This window comes from Gymnoscopelus braueri (assembly GCF_963280865.1).
Source record: "Gymnoscopelus braueri genome assembly, chromosome: 12".
NCBI classification, from domain to species: Eukaryota; Metazoa; Chordata; class Actinopteri; order Myctophiformes; family Myctophidae; genus Gymnoscopelus; species Gymnoscopelus braueri.
In genome coordinates, this window is record NC_137614.1 from 40,071,236 (window position 1) to 40,095,821 (window position 24,586).

The following is a 24,586-nucleotide window of genomic DNA, read 5'->3' on the forward strand; positions in this document are numbered from 1 at the left end:
TGCCCAAAACGTACTTTAAGTACACTTAGTATTGGACACGTTAATTTGTTCACAACAAATCAGATTTAAAGTTTTAAAGCAAAACAAACAAAAGTTTTAGTCAGCATGAATGCAGCGGGACACCAGAGGCTGATGGATGTGCACTTAACAGAATACAAATGCCAAAACAATGTAATGTACAAAAAAACTGTAGCATAGCTCAACGAAAGTAACCGTCTGAAGCAAATACTTGAAATAAGCCGATTCCTCATAGGAAAAGACGCTATTTGATAAATATAGTACATACAAAAAGCAGATATACAAAAGCAAGGCTGATATGAAACTACAGCATGATAATTAAACATGACTGGAGGAAAAACAGCATAGAATTGATTGTCATAAAAGGGTAAAAGTGATGTGTGGTAATTGCACAGACATAACAATAATACAAACGTGTATCTCCTAATCCAGAAATAGTTGCCCTCTACATAAACATCTGTGATACTATTCAGAACAAAACATGAATGGCAGTTCCACTGAGAGAGCTTTTACTTTAGAAATGGGGCTCTTCCTTACTTCCTTCACAATGATGCGGTTACCAATGACGCAAATTAAGGCTCTGTTCCATTCTGGTCAAACAGAGCCAGGGTGCTGATATTGTGCATGTTCACTGGAAACACTTGCTACACCAGTAGGTCTCAAAGTGGGGTCCATGGTCCTTGAGGGGGTTCCAAATGGCCCCTTACAGATGTGTACAAATGGAACCAAGTGGACCCAAAAGGGTAATATTTAGCTGATCCAATTAATGTCTGGCTGTTGAGAGATTCGAGACTTAACTGTTTTTCTTTTAAATGCAGCTTTGAAGACTTCATAGATTAGTTCGACAGTACTGTAATCATCAGCGTTGTGTAAATTAAAAGGTAGGGTAAGTGATATTTTCTGGTTAAAACAAAACGTATTTTGTTAAAAAGGTTAAAGCACTATATTCTTATAGTAATCATTGCTATAGAGTGTTTGTTCAGTAACAGGAGTCTCTCCGTCTCTTCAGCTCTTTAATTAACAGAAAATACATTTTCCGGTAGGTTGAACAAATTATCAGCTTCAATTGTGTTCCAATTCCAATTTTGTCTGCTCATTCCTTTTAGTGCCATCACTTCCAATTTCACTTGTTTAATCTGTATTCTGTGCAAGTTCTCTCTCCTGATTGGATTAAATAGGTATCCCGAACTGAAAATGCAATTCGTTTCCTATAGAGCAGGAGAGACGGGGAGACTCCTGTTACTGAACAAACACTCTAGTAATGAGTACCAGAATATAGAGCTATTTAACAATTATTCTAACCAAAATATATCGCTTTTTGCTCACTAATTAGCTTTGGAAATACACATTAACATGAATCCAACATAGCAGACATTAACTTGTCGTCGCGGACCCCCTGTTGAAGACCTCTGGCTTAGATGAACTATGTATCTGAAACAGATTCCAATGTTAAATATTTAAAAGTTAAATAGAATAAAAGCTTGCCATCAAATGGTTTTGAACACCGGTTCTGTGTAAGCTATGAATGGAGTTTAGAGTGGAGTGACCATACAAAATGGCAAATGAATCGGAATATTTCACAGATTAAACACTGCACTGAGGTTAGTTGCCATTAAACTGAGTTAATTCTTGTACCTGATTTAGCAGTTATCATTCCAATCATGTATATTAGGAGGAAATAGTAATTATATAACTAACTGTACACCGAAGTGCTCCTGATTGTACGAAATCATCACTATGAAAATAAACAAAAACAAAACAAAAATAATGTATTATAACACACATTTCAATTAAGAACATTCATCCTATTTAGTTTTAAATTATGACTTCTTGTTTAAGTTACAATCCTTAATTTGTTAACCACTGTGACACTTTATCGTCTCCGTCAGGTGGAAACCTCACGTCCAAAACATTTTACTTTTCAGTATTCAAATTCAAAAATAGCAAAAATAGCTGATCTACAAGCTCAAAACACGTCGCTTCGCACTGCATTTCGAGCTTGCGGATCTGCAATTTTTTTATACTTTTGTGTGTTGATGTAGTATGATCAAGTATGGCATTCATTTACGAAAAAGTTCCAAATATGGAGATAAGAGGTTTCTGCCCAACAGCAACCGATATTCACACAGCAATTGTTGCTCTTACGTCATACTTGGTTGGTGGGGTTTCTCTCCAGAGTATGAAATGATAGAGCAAAAATGGCCGCTGCATCAAATAAAGTTCCAATTCAACATTCCAATTTAACATACAATCCTATTTTGTGCCAAATGTTGACAAATAATACAAACGCAGACATTTTATAGCTTCAACCCTTCACTGTGCATTGTACTGTAGGTATAGCCTGGCATGGCCAGACTAATAAGGGCTTTTTTTTTTTTTTGCAATGGCAGATTCGTCCGGAACCAGGCTACTGTAGGTAGGTACCAAGACTTCCTTTAGGTATTATGTTTTAAAATAGATAAACCTCTCATCTCACTTTTAACCTTTCTATTATTTTTGTATCAAGGACTGTGCTTGAACATACTGTACAGCCATCTGACATTACTGTAGAAACGGGTGTTAAATGGTGTATATATATAAATATATAGTACATCTGTATATATCTATATATACACTACTCTATAGGATCGTGATGAGTGTACAGTAAGGCTTATATAAGACTAAAATAACTTGAGAGACTTATACAAGAATGGTTAAATTAACATGTGAGGAAATGAATGAAGTGCGATAAACCTAGAATGAGACCAGGAAACAGAGACAGCGGTGGGGAGAGCCCTCTTTCATAGGAGCGCACAGTGCCATGAACGCTCATGCCTGGCTCCAAGAAGCAACTCCTCTGGAGATGATTCCAGTCCTCCTCATCCTGGTGTCTCCACTAACAACTGTCCAACTTGAGCCCAATTTCATAGCCAACCTAAAAGCTCACAAATCGCTGCATTCGCGACGCGTTGTGAGCTTGTAGGTCCTCTATTCTCGGCCGACACCATCGCGTGACGGAGCCATATCACACAAAGCAAAATGTCCCCTGTGTGTAAAGACCTTAAGACAAAGCGGCACTGCACCGATTTTTATAGACTGGGTTAGACAGCTAACCCTCTCAAAGGACAAAGAGGGCATGGGTGAGGAAGATGCACTCATCTTTGAAGAGGCAGTTCTTCTTCTAGGACGTCAGTCCGTAGCGTCAGGGTCTGGGCTGCTGTACTCTGCGTTTTCCATCTTGAGAATGTAGGGAATGATGCTGTCTATTGAGACGTTACCTATTAATCCCGTGAAGAAGAGCTCCTCTGTGATGCTGGAGTTCATTAGACGCAGGGCCGGGAGTCGTGTCAGGATCCGGGTTAATCTGAAAAACCATACAAACATCGCTTTATATGGGTTGTCGGTAGATGACTGGATAGTCCATCAACCACATAGGTGTAATTGTTGCAATGTACCCTTTTGCAATGATTGATTCTTCCGGCTGTTGACCTGTGATTCATGTCCTCCTCTCTCTGACCTCAGTTGACCTCCTCTCTCTGACCTGTCTCTCTACTATGAATACACTCCACTGCATTATCACTACAGTATATAAAAGGTTACATGTTTAATATCTGCTGCTATGTGTGGTCTCTCACTTGCACAAGGCTGTTATTCTATATCTTCTGATATATATCTGAATCTAAAGGACGTCTTTTACAGTACTTGCACAAGAGACTGTGATAGTCTGCCTAAAGCATGCCATGCACATTATAATATTGTTTTCCTATTATCTGACTTTTCCTCCCCAGTTACCTTCTATATTGTTATGACCATTTGTAACGGGGAAAGTTTGGGAGCTTGCGTGAAAAATTAATTTACCTAATAATTACACAAATAACAAACTTGAAACTGAATCAAAAGCAAAATCTCCTAAAATAAAAACAGAGTGAATAAAAGAGCTATTCTTCTGATCTATTCAGGAAGAACTTATAACAATGATTGCTTAGGGGTAATTCATAAGGCTGCTATATAATGCATAATCTTTGCTCCCGTCGTACGAGGGTTGTTGCATGCCATAAACAGCCAATATACAAGCTCATGGTCAGCTTGTAGATTGGCCATTTAGCATGCAATACCGTCATACAACAAAGCATAAATCGGGCCTAAAACGGTTTAGTCTCATTGCAAATCTAAACTAGGCTTTAGGATTCACCATGGCTCAAAGCTGACAATAGTGTGGGTTGTTGTTTTTGGTAGAAAGCTGTGTACCTGTAAGTGTCATCTGGATAGGTCTTCTGCACATAGTCCTGCAGCTCCATTAGGGCTTTCTCCTGAAACTTCTCAATCTGGCTGCTGCTATCCAAGCCTGGGTGGTCTGGTGAGTGGCACACACAATAGCCATTCTCTGAAATGGTCAATGTATCATGCTTGTTCAGTCAGTAGTTTTGTTAAATAGTTCAGTCACTCCCACACAGGAGTTGCATTAGCTTCATTTAAAAAAAATACAAACTTAATGCGCTCTCTAAATAGCAGGGAAATGTTGCACTGGGGGACTGTGCTAGACTTTTGAGCAGGTCAGCGTAGATCTCAAGCGCAATTGCTTTTCAACTCTTCTCTTCTCTTCTGTGTGTGTAAGATATGGGCGCTGGATGGGCGCAAAATAATTTGTTACCAAAACAACGTGGGCGCTGGGCGTAAAAAAAAGACATCTGCGTCAGTTGGAAAATACCAATGATAATTGCTTAGCATCATTTTGCGCCGGGTGGAAGAGATGGCCCTTTGTCTGTGAACACCTCACACTACGGAATCATCACTACAGCCTCAAATGGGGAACACCTCCGTAATTTTCGGGAGGGGTACATCTGACCCCAAATCAGGGTAATTATGCTCTAGTATGGGGCCAGCTTAAGACCTATAATGACATGACATGCAGAAACAGGGACATCAGGTTGAAAGTGGTTAATAGACCCTGGTCAAGGCACTTGTCTTTGCAACACACTGTACTCACCAGGACTGAACAACACTATAGCCTTTAGGTAGGCAAATTCGTAGCTATCCGTCTCCACTCGCATCATACTGTTACAGAACTCCTGCAACTTCCAGATGTGCTCCATCACCTGCTTGACCCTCTCCCCAGAAACCTTGTCTGAGACAGAAAGAAAATCGCCAATTTAGGGCCTGAACGCTCAGAATTTGCTCATATAACCAAGCAGGTTACTTGCATAAAGCAGCTGTTAGAATGCATAATCAAAAAGAAGTGTGATTCCATGCACTCTAATACCCTAACTACTGGGAATAATCAGGGTGCCAATAATTTGACTGAAGCATTTACATGCATAACATTGATGTGATTATAGTAATAATCCGGGTTCACATGTTTTACTCAAAAGCCAGGTTTCTCCATAAAGGTTTGTAAATACTTTCTATTTGAAGTATGTGCGGCACATTAAGAAATCCGACAAAACGTTCACATGAAGTTTGGGTAAGAAAACAGCTATCTTAATCCGGTTTTACTTACCCTGATTAAGACTGTATCCTGATTTTGGAAATCAGATAACGGTGTATACATGGCAATTTCACTGACCAGTGTACTGCTCTACTAATTGGGGTGAGAACGGCACAGTGTGCAATTTGCATATAAATGCACTCAATGCATTACAGCTCATTATGAGGTCTGATGGGCCATCCTACCATCCTGAATGCTGCTCTGCAGGTGGTTGATAATGGCAGCTAGGATAGTGGAAAGGTTCATCACATGAGCACACTGAGCAAGACCCAGGGTGAAGAGCTCATTCCAGCAGGCTCGTATCAAACTGGTGTTCACCTCCTGACTAAGAGAGAAACAAAGAGAAAAGAGAGAGAGAGAGAGAGAGAGAGAGAGAGAGAGAGAGAGAGAGAGAGAGGGGAGTGGGGTGAATAAAGGAACCATAAACGTGCCCGCTCTTGCTGTGGTTACAAAGTTACACATAACACAAGGAGAAGCTGTCTGCGCTACTGACTAAAAGTTATAATTAAAGTGTCTTTGTGCTGAGTGCGCTCACACCCTAGCGGAAACAGCCGAACCACAAGCTGACAACGCGTCGTGCAGCGACGACGTGAACAGCTTATGGATCCACTGTTTACTCCTATAATGATATGCCAAAAATAGGGACGCCAGGTTGAAAAGTGGTTAAAGTGTCATCTGTGCCAAGTGCGTTCTCACCCGAGGGCTGAGAAGGCAGGGATGGAGCGTGCCCAGTGCATGGAGAGGAAGAGGAGGCGGGATGCGGACTCACAGATGTAGTGCACGTTCAGATACTCAGGCATTGGACTGGGCATAGTCAACTAGAGGAACGAGATTAAAGTGAGTGAGTGAAATGGTCAAATAAAACGTTCATTATTTAATTAAAGCCTACAGCATACGACAAACGACGCCAAATCATTTTCAGCTTGGGCAGGTCTTCTCGGAACGAAGGTAGTTTCTCGAGGACGTGACCAATCACACACGATGTTGAGCTAGCAGGTGTTTGGCTAGTTATGAAATCTTGGAAGTGCAAGAACTGCCGAGCTGAACGTCGGCAAGGCACTGGCAAAGTTCTAATGACATCATTTTGTTCTTATTGACCTGCCAAAGCCGAAAAAAAAAATCTTGTTCGGTTGGAAAAAAAGTTTTTTGTTAAAAGGTTAAAGCACTATATTCTGATAGTACTTATTGCTACAGAGTGTATGTTCAGTGCGTTCGTCACGCCACCTCTTTAATAAACAGAAAAAACATTTTCAGGGTAGTCGCAATTTTTATACTGTTCCATCCAGTTCCATTTTTTTCCCATTTCTTTGTGTCACCACTTCCAATTTCACTTGTTTAATCTGTGTCTTGTGCCAATTCTCTCTCCTGATTGGATAAAATTGGTATCCTGACCAGAAAATGCAATTTCTGTTTACTAAAAGAGCTGAAGAGACAGGGTGACTCCTGTTAATGAACAAACACTCTATATCAATGAGGTCTATCATTATATAGAGCTATTTAATACTTATTTTAACAAAAAAATGAAGACTGAAGCACCTTAAAGCCGACGTGCGTGTCTGTCAGCAGTGGCCCCTCCACCTCGATGATGGGACTGTCCTGATCATGGCTGATCAGCTGGATGGTGGCTCCACCTTCGCACTCCCCTTTAGCTGCCAGACTCTGTCCCACCCCTGTTTCTGATGGGTTCAGGGCTTTAGCCAGGGTGTCAAAGGCACTGTGTGTAAGACACCAACACACATGACAATCACACCCAAATGTAATGCAGGTAAATACAAACTTGCACGCACACGCACACACACACACACACACACACACACACACACACACACACACACACACACACACACTTTAGTATGCCAAATCAGTATGTGAGGCTTTTTAGTATGACTGAAAGCTTAGTAACCACTCAATAGTACGTGAAATGCATACTAAATTCGGGAAGTGTTACAGTATGCAATACTGGACAATAACATGCGTAGCATGCAGCGACCGAACTTCTGGCGTAGCGTCAATTACTCTTCCATTAAACAAATCTATTATCTAGAATGTAGGTATTTGTTGAAACCGATGACATGTCCAAGAAACAATGTTTAACTGCTATACAAATTGATGAACATGTAGGTGTAGTATCTCTGCTTTGTCACAAGATGGGGCAGTTTCCTAACATTCCATGTGGCCTGATAAGTATGTCTGACTATTGTGTAATGTGTATGCACTTAGAAGTATGTTGTAAAATAGCATACCGATTAGTATGTAGCATGCAATTTCCGAATTATTCAGTCACTGTCAGCTGTTTGCATGAGACCAACTCTTAAAAGGGATAACAGTGTTCATTGACTTGAAGTGTTCCACACAGGACCGCTAACTGACCGTGTAATCTCGCTGGCAGACTGCTCCTCCTTCTGGCTATCTGAGGTATCGCCATTGTTTAGGTTGTCTTTCAGTGAGTCACTGAGGTTGGCTAGGGATGTCACCACGCTGGCTAGTGTCCCCAGGCCCCCCTGACCCGACTCCATCTGGAGGGGACACAACATATGTAGCCAATGCAAATGATTATCCCACATTAAGAGACTTGGAATGTCACCGAATGTCAGAAACAGTGCACCACATGTACAGTAGAAAATGATATAAAGCAATACCGTTGCCAGCACTCATATTTGAAAATACACATCTTTAGAAATAGGACTAGATTAACTACTTTCAACCCGGTGTCCCTATTCTGGGCATGTCATTAAATGAAAGACATGTCAAAAATCTTGAAAATAGCTGATCTACAAGGGCACACCGTGTCGTGATGTGACACGTTGTGAGCTTGTAGATTGGCTATTTCTTCCGTACAACAATACTTTGTGACTAAGAAATACATTTCTCTTTTTTCCTTTTTTTTTAGAGTAGACAATCATTTTTTACCCATTTTTCTCCCCAATTTAGTCGTTATGCCAATTAATTCCTCCCCACACACATTCCTGTGTTGTCATTGCTGTTGTATCCTACTGACTCACCTGCCAGTGAGGAGACCCCACCGGGAGGACGTAGAGCCTTCGTCCTACTCCTCCCGCCCAACACTCCCCACTGACAGGTGCCGCCCCCCAGCCCGTAGGAGTACGTCCAATGACCATTATCACCCTCCATGCCCGGCTTCCCTCCCCCGAACACGGGCCAATTGTGTTCGTGTAGACCAGGGGTCTTCAACGTTTTCAGCCCAAGGACCCCTTGGCTGAGAGCGAGATAAAGTAGGGAACCCCATTATATATTATTTTTTTCATAGATTTCATAAGCAGCTTCATAGACTTGTTTCACAGCACTATCATGTTGTATTCATGTTAATGTGTATTTCCAGACATTTAACCATGCACTTAAACAATACTTAGTAAACCTGACCTTTCACTCTGTACTTAATCTGCTCTTTTTCCCCCTACATCAAACCACTTTAGCCAAAAATAGCAGATCTTCAAGCGCACAACGCCTCGCAGCGCGAGGCGTTGTGTGCTTGTAGATCTGCTATTTTTGGCTAAAGTTCTCCTTAGAATAGGGATGCTTGGTTGAAGTGGTTAATGTTAAAATCACACACCGATTTGGCGGACCCCCTGTAGTAACTCTGAGGACCCCCTAGGGGTCCCGGACCCCCTGTTGAAGACCTCTGGTGTAGACGCTCGACAAAGCCGGATGCACCGCGGTAGATTCGAACCCACAACCTCCGTGGTGGTGGGCAGTGACTTTACATTTCTAAAAAGAGACACGAGCCACCACATATCCCCATGTACAGGTGCACTATGCTGTACCTCTGAGTCGGTGGCTAGCAGCAGCGTTCCATCAGCCTGGATGAGAGGCTGCTGAATGTTCACCAGCATTCCCTGGTCTAACAGACTGGATCTGCATGGGGATACACAGCCATCATCAGCGACATGTCAGTATCAAAACATTATTGCATGCATTATGTGATGGTTCCTGGGAGAATTTAACCATTTTAATCTCTAAATCTTCAACAAGTGTGGGTGTGACACTAACAAACTTACATAAGGGGAAAAACCACAAGCCAACTGTTTAAAACAGCAGTCCAGGATTCCTGCATGTTGTCTCCCTCTCCGGCAGGGAGAGGTAATTGCAATTATACTAATAATAAACTTTATTTATATAGCACCTTTCAAAACTGGGAGGAAACAACAAAAGAAAACACAGCACACAAAAAAATATTAAAAACAATGCAAAAAAAAAGACAATGCAGATATTAACTCTCTCAGTGCCAATTAAATAAAAAAATTATTGCGAACTGTGCCAACTTTTTTTTTTTTTTTTTCAAAGTAAAAAGAAAGTGCTTAGGAAGCGAGATACAGCCTTTTTCAGTTATAGGTTAAACAAAGAGTAGATGGAGCTGCAAATCTTCAGATAATGATATCTTGGGTTCTGAACACTTTTTTCAACAAAAAAAGAAAAAATGATTTTTTTTTTTTTTTTTTTTACTCGGGATTTCTCGTTCTGGCACTGAGGGTATAACCCTAAAACTCGGGATAACTCGGGGTCTGGCACTGAGAGAGTTAAATAAGTGCATACTACACAAGTGAAAGACCAGTGCAGATAGATTCGAATCAGGTGGAATAAGCATCAAAAGCTAATCTATAGAAGTGAGTTTTAAGGAGGGATTTAAAACGGGGGACAGACTCAGCAGGCCTGATCTCCAGGGGCAGGGCATTCCAAAGAGTCGGGGTCTGATAGCAAAGGCCTGGCTTCCTTTTGTTTTTAACCGACAAATTGGAATGTCCAGGGGGTGCTTTATCTGAGGATCTCAGTCTACGTGATGGCACATAGGGGGACAGTTAGGTCTGAGATAAGGGATGGAGCAAGACCCAGCCTGGTCTTAAGCTGTAGTGAGAACGACTTCAAAATTAACTCTAAACTCAATTGGCAGCCAGTGCAGGGATGTGTTTGAACTAGATGTGTTTGAACTAGAACAAAGACGGCAGATCATCTAGTCTGTGTCACGGTTCCATAGCTTGTATTCAGCTATCTAGCTATCAACAAACCTAGACTCACATGATGTCAGTCTCTCTAAATGCTTTGCTTAATAGAGACCCGAGGACAATCCGACATATTTTGTTGATAAAACTGGGTGGAAACAATTAAGTTTTAAAAAACAAACTGCATTGCAGAAGCAATCCAAAGTCTTCAGGGCGGTCATTCATATTGGAACAACGGCATGGCTGTTTTCTCGCTGCTGTTCTAGCAACTACCATGGATTTAAAAGTACCCCAGGGCCCAAGAGTTCAAAACGTTGAATCCCTATCCGAGTGGATCAGATTTGGATTTTGGGTGTTAAATATATTTAATTTCATTAACTCAGTCAGTGCCACTGGACGTCGTATCATAAGCCCTGTGCCACGTCTACGTCTAAGACGTAAAAAAAATCCAATGTTCAGAACCCAAGATATGATGATTTGAAAATGTTCTGCTCCATTCACTTCTTGCTTAACTTCTTACTGAAAAAGGCTGTATCTCGGCTCCTAAGCACTTTTTTTTTTACAATGAATTTTGGCTCTGGCACTCAGAGCCAAACTGCCAGAAATAAGTCAGGCACTGAATGAGTTAATATGTCTAAATTAATAAAACAATATTTGTTACTGATATATTGTAGCAGTTGTGTATTCTGCTAACGCTGAATATCGTCACTGTCAGGTAGAAACCTTGTATGTCCATATAACTGTTACTTTTAAAAACGGATCAAATGTAGTAATTATTCAGTCACAAGCTCTTGTTAATACTTTTTCATTGGTTAAATATTTATAAAGCCCACAGACAGACTAAACCATTTTCAACCTGGCGTCCCTGTTTTGAGCATTTTTTAAATAAGATTTTCTCACATTTTCAAAATCGAACAAAAACAAAAGCGACAATAGTTTGCATGACACTGTCATACTTTGAGACTTGAGAATTTAGAGTTTTACTATGTTACCAATGATACTATGTTTTCCATCTGTATATCAACCATACATCAATTCACCCATTCAATCCGGGAACACGTGCGTCTGTGTCATTTCAGATTTGAGCTCTATAACCATAATTTTATACTTTGGCTATTCAAAAATAGCAGATATACAAGGTCATGGCACGGCACGAGTGCCGCGCTATGAGCTTGTAGATCTGCTATTTTTTTTTAAATCTTGGAACATTTGTGCAAATCTTTGAATACATATATCTTTTGAAACAACATGTTTTACTCAAATCTTTGCTTCTGGAGGTCCCTGGAACAAAATATTTGACAAAACGTTCGCTTTAAAAAAAGATTTATATTCAAAGATTTGCACAAATGTTTAAAAAAATTGTAGATCTACAAGCTCGCGCTATGAGCTTGTATATCTGCTATTTTTGAATAGCCAAAGACATCTTAAAATGGCACGGCTGCGTTCCCGGATTGAACAGGTGTTAAATAAAACATCCCAGATTGGAGCTTAAATATCCCCTCTTACCGTGAGCCTTCTGTGTCTGTGTCAGAGATGAAGGTTGGCGTTGCGATGAGAGGGCTGTTGAGGTCTTTACGGATGTAGATCTTCTGGGTGGAGGCAGCACAGTTGGCGTGTCTCTCTCTGGGCACAAGGTCAATGGGCCTCCTCTCACTCTGTACGGCTGTCGACACCAATACAAAAAAAAAAGAAAAGTATAGTAAACAGTACAAATCATTTCAGCGGTTCCGCAACCGTTTCTGGATCAGGGCCTAGTTGAAAATCTGGCACGTTTTCGCGGGCCCACTGAACACGGCAGCCTGGATTGGATGTTGAGTGCCGTGTTGAGTGGTCTGATGGGTGAGCCGCGTGCATTTTCAGAGCATTTTTTTAATGATCAATCAATTGATTGTGTTCTGGCTTGGATCAATGGAACTAATGTACTATACTTTAAGTTCCTATTTATTCGATATCACAATGAAAACTAATTTTTCGATGTTTTAAAGAGAAAATGCTGTGACCATTACATTTTTTTATTGTTATATTATCATCAAAATCTTAGTGTTTCACAAATTATTTGGGGGCCCACGCGTAATATCCTCATGGACCACCAATGGGCCCCGGTCCACAGGTTGGGAATCACTGCATCAATTTATTTACCAGTGTGACATGACTCCTTACTTACAAATGTTCTAGATTTTTCTAAAATAACAGATCTACAAGCTCAGAGCGATGAACGACGAGCTTGTAGATCTGCTATTTTTGAAAAATCTTGAAAAGTTGAGCAAATCTTTGAATATAGGGGGTCCCTGGAAGAAAACATTTTGAGATGGGGGTCCGCAGCCAAATATACATCTAAAAATGTTTTCTAAATCCTAACAGTATGTTGCTATATCAGTGGTGCTCCAACTTTTCCTTGTCAAGGACCCCCAAAATGATATGTATTTAGCCACGGACCACCCCCCATCTCAAAATATGATGTTCCAGGGACCCCCAGAAGCACAGATCGGAGTAAAAAAATGTTCGCTTTAAAACACAAATCAAAGAATTTTCCCCGATTTTTCAAAAAATAGCAGATCTACAAGCTGAGCTTGTCTATCTGCTATTTTTTTTTAATAGCCAAAGAAATCTTAAAATGACACGGATGCGTTCCCGGTCTCAATGGATTAATGCGTGATCCTAGAATAGGCTCAAACTCACAGTCCATCTTCATCCCCATCTCAAGGCACTTCCTCAGCCGGCAAAACTGGCAGCGGTTACGGTGATGTTTGTTGATGACGCAGTCCTGTTTACTGCGGCAGCTGTAGGTCAGGCTCTTCCTCACGCTCCTCTTGAAGAAGCCCTTACAGCCCTCACAGCTGACTGCCCCGTAGTGACGCCCTGAACACACACACACACACACATAGTGGATGCGTGTGAGTCACTGTGCGTGTGTGTCGTTTTAAAGCCAGATTTTCCAGGTTAAATACAATTGTTGTAGTTGGTTAAAAGGACGACTTCACACATTTTCAACCTATCTTCATATAATTGGTCCTCGCTAATGCTCATTATAATATGGTGCGATTTTTCCTACTCAGTCTGTGTCTCAGAGGAGGACTTTGGACAGTTCATTAATCCGCCTACCAGTGACATCATCGATGGGGAATCCAAGCTAATAGAAACTGCAGGATTTCTATTCCTGGAGAGTTAGCATGCTATAATGGAAGCCATTGTTCTCGCATTAATAAAAATCTAAATAAAAAAATTGAAATATTTTTGGGGAAAAAACCCTGCGTAACGATGATGTCACTGGTAGGAGGGTTTCTGAACTGTCCACAGCCCTGCTATGAGACAGACCAAGTAGATTTTTTTGTTACCATTTTATCATGAGCATTAGTAAGTACCAATTATATGAAGATAGGTCAAAAATGGGTGAAGTTGTTCTTTAAGGAAATCACCATCTCTTAAACCTCCACACTTCATTAGAATATGGCCACTTAACACTTTCACAGTGACCAGTGCCCTTTGCCTGCCACAAGTAGTGCCATGTCTGGCACCTGTTGACCTATAAAACGGTTTATAAAATAGCCATCAAATTGCCATAGAAATAAGTGAAACTGTTAACATTGCAAGCTACCGCTATTCCTGTTTACAATCATTCATATAGTAATGTGTTAAGAAATTCACAATGTTCATCGAAGCTGACAAAAACGAACAAGTGAACATTTTTGGGCTGGTGCACCTAATTGAAAAAGTTAGGCACACCAGTGCAAACAATGTGTTGTTAGTCTAAAGCCCTAATGAGCTAACAAGCGTAAAAGCAGTATGTTTTCAGTATGTAAAGCTGGAAGTACCTGAAGCCTTGTCTCCGCAGACCAAACAGTACTCCACTGGCTGCGGTCGGTTCAGATCCCCCGCCTGTCCTAGCAACCGCTCCATCGATGCCGCATCTGTGACAATCTGGGGAAAAAGGTACACGGTACAGTCAAACAAGCTCCTCTCTAATCCAAAGTCTGTCCTTAGTCACTGTTGGTACAGCTTTAAAATATCAAGAACAAAAGTAGTACACACCAGAATCCCACATGCCTACCAGCCACAAATACCAGATCGTATCGTGCTATGCTGTGACGTGGTTTTAGACCAATGATTCTCACACTTTTTAATTTCAAGGACCCTCAGTTTGATATGCATTAGGCCACCGACCCCCATTTGAAGCTATTTTTTTTAATCTCTGGGACCCCAATCTACCCTGTTATGAGAGTCCATTTGATTCTATTTTATACTCTCTGAGTTACAGACCCATAAGGGTCCATTTGGTTCCTAACTATCAATCACTGTGTGAATCAAGAACAGTGACCACTATGGACGACTTACTAGCGCGCGTAAAGTATAACAGTGAGACAAGGAACACGTCCATTGTTGTTCTAACAGAGACGTGGCTAACGGAGTTAGCATCTGATTCTTCTATCACTCCTCCTGGCTTCACCGCGTATAGGAAGGACAGAGACCCTGTACTGAGCGGTAAGCAACGTGGGGGGGGAGTTTGTGCCTTGATCAACAACAACTGGTGCAAAGATGTTAAAATCCTAGATAGTCACTGCTCACCAGACCTTGAACTTTTAATCATAGCCTGCCGTCCTTTCTACCTACCACGCGACTTCAGCATTGTGATTGTAGCCGTTGTTTACATTCATCCTGGAGCTAATAAGGACACAGCTATGAGGGAATTACACCAGGCGATCAGTGCACAAGAAAATCGCCACCCGGACTGCGCAGTCATCTGCCTAGGCGACTTCAACCGGACAGACTTAAAAAAGGTCTTTCCCAAATTCCACCAGCATGTCGCCTGCAGTACCCGTGGTGACAATATTCTTGACCACTGCTACACGCCCTTCAAGGATGGATACAAAGCTCTCCGCCGCCCACCGCTAGGAAGCTCTGACCACGACGCCATCCAGCTGCTACCTGCCTACAAACAGAGGCTAAAAATGGAGCCGGTCGTTGAGAAGGAAATCCGAATCTGGTCTGAGGACACAGACGCTATGCTACAATCCTGCTTCTACCAGACTGACTGGGGGATGTTTAAGAACGCCGCTGGGAATAACATCAACGAACTCTCAGACTCAGTCACTGGCTTTATCAGCAAGTGCATAGATGACATAGTCCCAAAAAAGACAGTTCGGATCTATCCCAATCAGAAACCATGGATGGACAGCGGAGTACGTGCACATCTGCATGAACGGGATGCTGGTTTCAAATCTGGCGACGTGGAAACGCGCAACACGACGCGCGCGGCCCTAAACAGCGCCATCAGGAAGGCGAAAAAGGCCTACACAAAAAAGATGCAAGACAAACTCAGCAATGGCGACATCAGGAGCACATGGCAGGCAGTACACACCTTGACAGACTGCAAAACAAGAACCAGAAGCGAGGTGAACCCGCCTGCCTCCCTCCCCAACGAACTGAACACTTTCTACGGCCGGTTTGAGATCAGCTCCAACCGCGGCAGCCAAGCGGGGCCATCAGCAGCACCAGCAGAGGAGAACCCTCTAACCATCTCGGAGAGAGAAGTGCGTACAGCCTTCACACGGGTCAACATCCACAAGGCAGCCGGACCTGATGGTATTCCAGGCCGGGTCCTTAAGACATGTGCAGACCAGCTGGCGGGTGTCTTCGCTGACATCTTTAACCTCTCCCTCTCCCTGGCTGTGGTCCCTGCAGGGTTCAAAATGTCAACCATTGTGCCCATTCCCAAAAAGGCCAAAGTGACATGCCTGAACGACTGGAGACCTGTTGCTCTCACCCCGATCGTCAGCAAGTGTTTCGAGAAACTGGTGAGGGAATACATCAGCTCCACGCTACCTGCCTCGCTGGATCCGTGGCAGTATGCATACCGCAAAAACAGATCCACCGACGACGCTATTGCCATGGCTCTCCACACCGTCCTCTCGCACATGGACAACAAGCTGCTGAAGGACAAATATGTACGTATGCTGTTCGTGGACTACAGCTCAGCATTCAACACCATTGTCCCAGCAATACTTGACAAAAAGCTCAGACACCTAGGGCTACACCCAAGCATGTGCGACTGGATACAGGACTTCTTGTCCAACCGACATCAGGTGGTGAGAATGGGCAGCATCACATCCGACCCCCTGACCCTCAACACCGGAGCACCCCAGGGATGCGTGCTGAGCCCTCTCCTCTACTCCCTGTACACGTATGACTGCATAGCCACACATGTCTCCAACACCATCATAAAGTACGCGGACGACACGACAGTGATAGGCCGAATCGTCAACAACGACGAGTCTGACTACAGAGAGGAGATCAAATCACTGGCACACTGGTGCCGGGAGAACAACCTCTCTCTTAACGTCGACAAGACCAAAGAACTGATCGTGGACTTCAGGAGGCCGCGGAGAGACCATGCGCCCATCCTCATCGACGGTGCTGCAGTGGAAAGGGTCAGCGAGTTCAAGTTCCTCGGAGTACACATCGAGGAGGACCTCAAATGGGAGACGCACTCCACACACGTGAGGAAAAAGGCTCAGCAGCGACTGTACTGGCTCCGCCGCCTGAAGAAGCTCGGAGTAGGACGTCGCATCCTCAGGCTGTACTACAACAGTTCTGTTGAAGGCATCCTAACAGGCTGTGTCACGGCCTGGTACGGGAACTGCACTGCCCGAGAAAAGATCAGCCTACAACGAGTAGTGCGATCGGCAGAGCGGATAATGGGAATCGAGCTCCCAGCGCTCCAGGAACTGTACAAAAAGCGGTGCGTGGTCAAAGCCAAGCGCATCATCAAGGACAAGCACCACCCAAGTCACAGACTGTTCAACCCCCTACAACGACCGCGACCGGGCAAGGGGCTCTACCGCAGTATCAAGAGTTCCACCACCAGGTTTTGGTGTAGTTTCAATCCAGCTGCTGTCAGAATGCTGAATGGGGCATAAGCCTGGATGAGTTCAGCAGCCTGACAGCAGGCGGCGCAGACTTTTTCTGGCTCTTCCTGAACACACCTGTGGATTATACCAGGGACAATGACTTGGACTTTAGCCCCCCCTCGGACACACCTGTGGACTACACCAGGTACAAATGACTTTTTGTTGCACTCCCTCATGGAGCTACTTGCGGATTATACTAGGGTCAGTCCACTCTAGGTGGACACGCACTGACCTTTTGCACCTTAATCCCTTGTATAACGCACTGACTTTTTTTGGTCTTTTTTTATTGTGCTCCTTTTCCTCTAAGCACCTTAACGTCCATTGTCTATCATGCACAGTATAAGTATAACATGCACAGTATACAATACATTGCTGCTATGCTCAGGCACCTTAGTTTAGTTTTTTTTATTATCTCAGGTAATTTGTAAATATGTAGATAACTTGTCTTGCCTTCTGTTGCTCTCTTGTTTTGATCTCCTTCCCACCTGCCCCCCACCCTCTTCTTCTCCCCCCCCCCCTCTTCTTTCTATGGAAACTAACGTTGCGATGGGAACGATGTACAAAAAAGAATTTCACCCACTTTTTTACCTTGTAAACCTGTGATGTGACAATAAAACTGATTCTGATTCTGATTCTGATTCTGATTTAGCGGGGGACCCCCTGGAACCCCCTCAAGGACAGCTGGGTGTCCCCGAAACCCCACACTGAGAACCAGTATTATAGACAAAATGTGTACCTGTATCCTGCCGGGCATGAGGCCGTCTGCAGCTGTGAAGATGAGCTGCTTTGTGTTGTGGCTGTCCGGGGAGGCCAGGATGACCTTGCCCGCACCAGCGCCATCTGCAGTGGTCAGGATGAACTGCTGCTGCTTGGCAGCGCTGGACGGGTTCATCGCTGTCACTATCTGGATCTTCTGACCCGTCTGCTGATCAGTTACAATCTGACGAGGAAGAGGAATAAAGGGATGTTAATGATTTATCTCTTAACTGTTCATCGTATTAAGACTTGTAATCGATTAACACTATCAGTTAAACAATTAAATGATCTATTTGTTTATTTTGTTTTTACCTATTTATTTATTTTCATTAGAAAGTCTGGTAAATATTGTATATTTTTCCTGCAGGTCTATTGTCTGATTTATGTATCCCCTTTATAGCAGTGCAGGGTATACTATATTAGGGATGCACCGACATATCGGCAGCATATCGGTATCGCCCGATATTTGCCTCGTTGACTGCCATCAACATATCGGCAAATAACAAATTCGGCAAATTGACTTTCACCAATGACAGTAGCCATTGTTTATCTGTTGTTGTGATGCATCCATTTTGCACTGTACCTGTATTCGCTGTGGTGTTGAAGCGGGCTCAGCGGAGATCACCTGGAAGTGTTGCGGAGGACCACTCATCACTGAATCTGCAGGAGAGGACGGCACCTATACGAGTTACAACAAACTTCAACATTTCCAACACCGTCCAATTCTATCAAATAATCTGCAGCAGTGTTAAAACATCTGCTTCTGTTTGTAGGGTCAGAAGAGTTGAGATTGGTCAAGCTAACGACGACGACACTGAGATGCAAGGGTCATTGTGAACCCAAGGTTGAAACTGAGGTGTGTCCAAGGCAACGAAAAATACACCAGACCTACAGCCAGTGTGAGTGCACATCATTAGGTTAATCGACAGTTAATCTAACGAATCAATTTAATTGATTAGAAAAATTATCAATTTGAATGAAATATAGAAAAATAGAAGCTATTTTGGGTATTTTGGTGTGACACCGCTGTACGACGAAGGGCTTAAATGGTTCATTAGACTAATCAATAGTTGATTAGAAAAATCATCATTATCTTACAGTCTATGTAACCATCCGAAAGGTGTGCATGCATCGCTCTCTCTCTCTGTGACTGTTTATTTCCAAAATATGCTTCCTCTCTAACACACACACGCACACGCACACGCACACACACGCACACACTCACCTCTACCACCTGCTCAGTGGCCACTTTCTGCTGAGCAAGCAGCTCCAGGTTGGTTGTCATGGCGATGTAAGGTCATTAGTGAGGTCTGGTTTGGAAGAATGCCAAAGACGTGTGTGAGACCTAGAAGTGCTGCATACATATACTGTACATCCTAGAACAAGGGTTCCCAAGCTTTTCAGGCCGTGACCCCCCAAAACAATCATATTTGAACTGGGACCCCCCACCCTGACAAGCACTTGGAATGTAGGAGTTGAGGCATTCAATTTAGTTTGACTTGGTTCCACAGATAAATATTGTGAAAATAGCAGATCTACAAGCTCACAACGCCTTGGCTATTTTCACAATGTTTTCCTCTTTCTTAAGCAATATTTGACAATTTGGCCAATTTGATACTAAAAAGGTCTTTAAAGTCACTAAATTGTATTGGCCGCTCTCATCCATCTCTCTGCGATTGGCTTGGTAAGGGTTAACCCAGTAGTTCTCAAACACAGTCAAGGACCCCCAAATGGATTATATATTTGGCTGTGTGGACCCCCGTTTCAAAGGATTTGTCAAGAATAAAAAAATTTTTTTTCGATCTACAAGCTCTCAACGTGATAACCACAGAGGTCTTCGTAATTATATTTTATGATGTTATGATTTATGATAATAACTGTATGCGACTGCTGGAGACCAAACTAAATAAGTCGCTGAGAGGCGATGAAATGGGCCATCGTCTATTGTCTGACGCATGCTCAGCTTAACATAAGAAGATTCGCTAAAGATCTAAAGAAAATGTGTTTAAAGGTTTTTATTAACGAAACATTAAGAAAGGGCTTAAACTTATAACAACGTAATCACAGTCATTAAAACAATAAAGCAAAAACAAATAAAGAGGTCAACCAAAAACACGGCGTCCCACACACCCCCTTTCACTCTGCCTGTTCTCAGCAGGTGAACAGGTGCTACTAGAGGTAACTATGTGTCCGCCCCTATGGCCGTGACCCAATTATTCATGTACCCCAGTGATTGACCAAATATACACATAGACAACCAACATAACCAAGCATAATTATCAGTTTAACAATAAACCAATTCATGGCTCCTACAATAAGTCTTTGTTATATGTTTATTATGTGATAATAACCTCTGTACAGAGGTCTTCATTATATGTGATAACCTTTGTATACAGAGGTCTTCATTATGATATGGTACGTGATACTCTAGTTCGCTCTCTTGGAAGTGTGCAGCTCATCGTTCACATTGAAACTGTGACACGCAAAAAGAAACACTGCTTTCTATACTTTATAGTTGTTGTTTTATTAACTGGTGACATGATCTTTGAAAAAAAGATCCATAAATGCCCTGCCTCATGTCCACATCACCAGCCCCCATTGGCTGAGGAGGAAAATGTTGTTTGCTGATTGGCCGGACCAGAGGATCAATCAATCAACACTTTCTTCCATTAAAACACAGGACAAAATGGAGAAGTCTGGCAATCAGCCAATAATAGAGTGCCGAAGCCTTATTAGAAGCATTGCAGTAATTTTCTTATCAGACCAATATGTCAAAATATATATATTGACACTATGTCAATATGGTGGGAATATAAGTAAAACGCCATTATTATGTTAATACATTGTTCCTTGTACATTATTAGCGCATTAAATCCAGTTCAAAGGTAAAAGGGTCGAGTTCACTGCTGCTGCAGGCAGGGAGCTAGGCTAACAGCTAATGTTAGCTTCTGCTATCCAGTGTTGCCATGTTCACTTATTATAAGCGACTTTGGCCTTGATTTTCTGTAAAGTTGCTTGTAAATATTGGTAGTTGCGGGTTGCGTTTTTTGGGGCTTGTTTCTAAAGTGCAGTTGCTTATATTTGGGCTTGTTTCCTAAATGTTGTTTAAACCAGTGTTTCATTTTCAAGTCAAGGACCCCCAAATTAATATGCATTTGTCTGCGGACCCCCATCTGAAAACATTTTATGCAAGGGACCCCCATACAAGATTTCTGTTGTTAAAATGTTTCAAAAATATTCCAAATTTTTAAAAAAAATTAAAAAAAAAAATTGAAAATAGCCAATGTAATAATGTTTAAAGGGTCTACACCATGAAAATCACTTTTTTCTTGGTTTTTTGTATTTTTTGGGGTCCCCAGTGTCTCTTGTACCCCAAAAAATGTTTTTTTTTTAAATTCAGTCATTCCTTCTCATTTCATGGATTTCCAGAATGGGCGTGTCTGAACAGGCGATCTCAGAATGGAAATGTTTATGATGTCATAAACATTAATGATGGCAAACCCAATGTTAAATGAAAAGTGCCCGAATCGCTCCGAAACTTTTTCTACCCCCCCTAAGTGGGGGTCTACGAACAAATACTCCGGGCTCGGATTTTGGCTCCGCCCCCCGGAAGTGGGTGAAACAGGCACCTCAAACACTTGGTGGAATTGTTCAAAAATGTTCAAAGTGTTTTTTTTTCGATTTTGTATTTTTCTTAGATGCTTCTTTTTATGCAGAATTTTTCCATTTTTATTTTTTTTAAAATATTTTTTTAAATATTTTTTTTTATTAACAGACAGAATTGCTCAGTAGCCCCCCCCTGCACAAGAGGACGTTTTGGTATTGCAGCTGAAAGTGCTGTATAAGCCAGAGACAATTGACTTGGGATGAGTATATCTGAGTGATGATTTAGGCTCAAACCTTTTGAAAAGGTTTGAGGGACATACACCATATGATATTAAATATCAAATATTTTTTTTAAATTCATGGTGTAGCTCCTTTAAAGGGCGAAGGGCTCGCTTCTTTAGGGCTTGTTTTCATAGACCCCGGTTGCTTGTTTCTCTCGCAAGACCTGGCAACACTGCTGCTGTCCTGTCTGTTCCCCTTTTGGGATCTTTATCTTGGGAACCTATCTAGACATTTGGGTTCTAGCAGTTCCGGGAAAAGACCAGATATGCAAGCTAACAGCTTGTAGCTTGTAGATCTGGTCTTTTTTGGGGGAGGCAGAGAGAGGGCAGGTACCACACCGACTAGACTCTCACACCCAGCCCGGTCCCCCAGGCTTCAGAGTCGGTCTAGGGGGGCAGAGCTCGCCTCGGCTAGCCTGTCTAAAAGCTAACGGTGTGGAGTTGGATCTTTTTTTTCCTATTGTTTTGAATGAGGGATAGAGGCGGCAGACAGACCTCACTTACCTCCTCCTGCGGGTCGTTGTGGAGAGTCACACGGGGTTGGTATTAAAGTTCTCCGCTGTTTTTAATATAATAAAATGTTTGTTTTGGTTTTGTTCTTCTGTTAAAGGTCATAGTTCGTGACCCCCGTCGCACCGCCCGCGCCTTGCCAGCGCGTTGAGGTCGTTGAGGGGGTTTTCTCCTCCTCCTCCTCCTGTCCAGTGTTGCCAGATTCTGTGAGAGAAATAAGCAACTGGGTCTATGACAACAAGTCCGAAAGAAGCAACTGGGCCACATGAGTGATTCAAACCCATTATACATTGGCTATTTGAAAATAGCCGATCTACAAGCTCACAACGCGTGGCGCCGTGACGCGTTGTGAGCTTGTAGATCTGCTATTTTCAAAAGAAACTTGGAAAACATTTTAAAAATGTGGAATATTTTTACAACACAAATCGGGTACACGGCGTCCCATGACACAAAATATTTTCAATCCGCAGATCTATTCAATTTGTTTCCTTGACATGAAAATGTTTTAAAACAACACAACAAACTGGTTTAAACAACATTAGACAGCAAGCCCAAATAAGCAACTACACTTTAGAAACAAGCCCAAAAAACCGCAACGCGCAACTACCAATATTTACAAGCAACTTTACAGAAAAACAAGCCCAAAGTCGTTTATAATAAGCAGACATGGCAACACTGCCTACTGTCTACGCCCCCACCTCCCGGCACGAGCGAGCCAGACAGCACTGACGTCATCCCGTCTGCATGACCTGGCTGTCAGTCATGGGTGTTTATTAATTAAGTTCTTATTTTTGTCTTAATCGCACACCAATTAAAGGGTGTGTACGTGAAAATGAATAATATACATAATTTTTTTTATTTTATTTTGTTAAACTAAGTCATAAATAACTATATTCCTGATTAATTATTAATCAGAATAAGTCATTATTAAGTAGATAGATAGAATAGGCCCCACTCCTTGGGGTGTTTTTTTTGTCACTGTACATTTGTGAAATAATTTGACTACTAGGAGCAGTGACCCCGTCTTTAAACGTCTTAATGCAGGGGGTTTCAACTGATTGTGAACCAGGGACCACCACCCTGACTAAGAATCAACCACAGGACCAATGTTGAGTTGGGTGGGGATATGGGCTAAGATTAGTGTTTTTTTTGGTAACACTTGTTATATATCCCATGTCTATAATGCATTATAATCAGCTTATAACTCTGTATGATTATAGTTAAAAACTAAAATACGCATAATGACTGAAATATTATGCTAGTGAGCAGAGAGTTTTTGAGTGATTGACTGTTTTTGAGAATGTCTCTTACTTTGTCCAGCCTTCAATATGAAACTCATATTAACTGATATACTGATTTGTAACTTAGTCCTATGTATGAGTGAGCAGCAGACACACCCTATTACATGGGCACATTTCCTAATAATGATAACTAGGGCAATCCGGTACACTTTCCCTTCTCGTCCCTTTTCTGTGGAAGTTCTTGACCTCCTACTTGCCTCCTACAGACCACCAGTTGCTGTCAACTGGTGGTCAACTACATCAACGTGTCATCTTAGGTCACCAGGTCATTGAGTGAAATGTTTCTCATGACCATAACCATGTCTATCTCTTCTTGGCTATAGCGGAGTCTCATGTCTCATGTCATTTTCTGGCTCGAACCTTGCCCTGTACATATTCTTCAGGTATGCCACCATGAAAATACTACTGTCAGAGATACGTAGTTATAAAAGGTCAAATACATTTAGCTTTTACTGTAAGCTCTGGGAATTCTGCCTGACACCTCATCCAGAACTTCACAAGGGACTGTGAAGTTCACTTTCCTACATTACTGAATGCATGATCAGGGACCACATGCAATACCCCCACGGACCACCAGTGGTCCACGGACCACCAGTTGAAAACCCCTGTCTTAATGAATTGAATACACAGGAGACAGGACCTGAGGACCACAATGGAAACAAGCCCCTAGGGCAGGGGTCATCACCATGCCAGCTTGTGATGGACATTTTCATCAATATTTTATTTTTGTCACGGACATACAAAATAACTGGTCAATAATTTTACCAGAAACCCAAATGACTAGCCCTAA

General features: G+C 42.3%; 1 protein-coding gene across 3 annotated transcripts; it reads right to left on the reverse strand.

Annotated features, from left to right (window-relative positions):
- Positions 1 to 22,652, reverse strand: nr2c2 (nuclear receptor subfamily 2, group C, member 2). 3 transcript variants are annotated; one of them, XM_080444979.1, is made up of 15 exons: positions 22,490 to 22,652; positions 19,324 to 19,408; positions 18,682 to 18,723; positions 18,079 to 18,282; positions 14,250 to 14,355; positions 13,117 to 13,296; positions 11,944 to 12,100; positions 9,265 to 9,355; positions 7,853 to 7,998; positions 7,019 to 7,196; positions 6,179 to 6,300; positions 5,668 to 5,807; positions 4,985 to 5,122; positions 4,246 to 4,351; positions 1 to 3,361 (listed from the first exon to the last, which is right to left on the reverse strand). In XM_080444979.1, exons 2-15 carry the CDS (start codon positions 19,381 to 19,383, stop codon positions 3,187 to 3,189), a joined length of 1,845 nt encoding a protein of 614 aa, XP_080301105.1. In that variant the 5' UTR covers positions 19,384 to 19,408; positions 22,490 to 22,652; the 3' UTR covers positions 1 to 3,186. The 3 variants fall into 3 exon arrangements, with proteins under 3 accessions (XP_080301105.1, XP_080301104.1, XP_080301103.1); XM_080444978.1 differs by having other exon boundaries at positions 18,682 to 18,758; XM_080444977.1 differs by having other exon boundaries at positions 4,246 to 4,381; positions 18,682 to 18,758.
- Between the last annotated feature and the right edge of the window lie 1,934 nt (positions 22,653 to 24,586).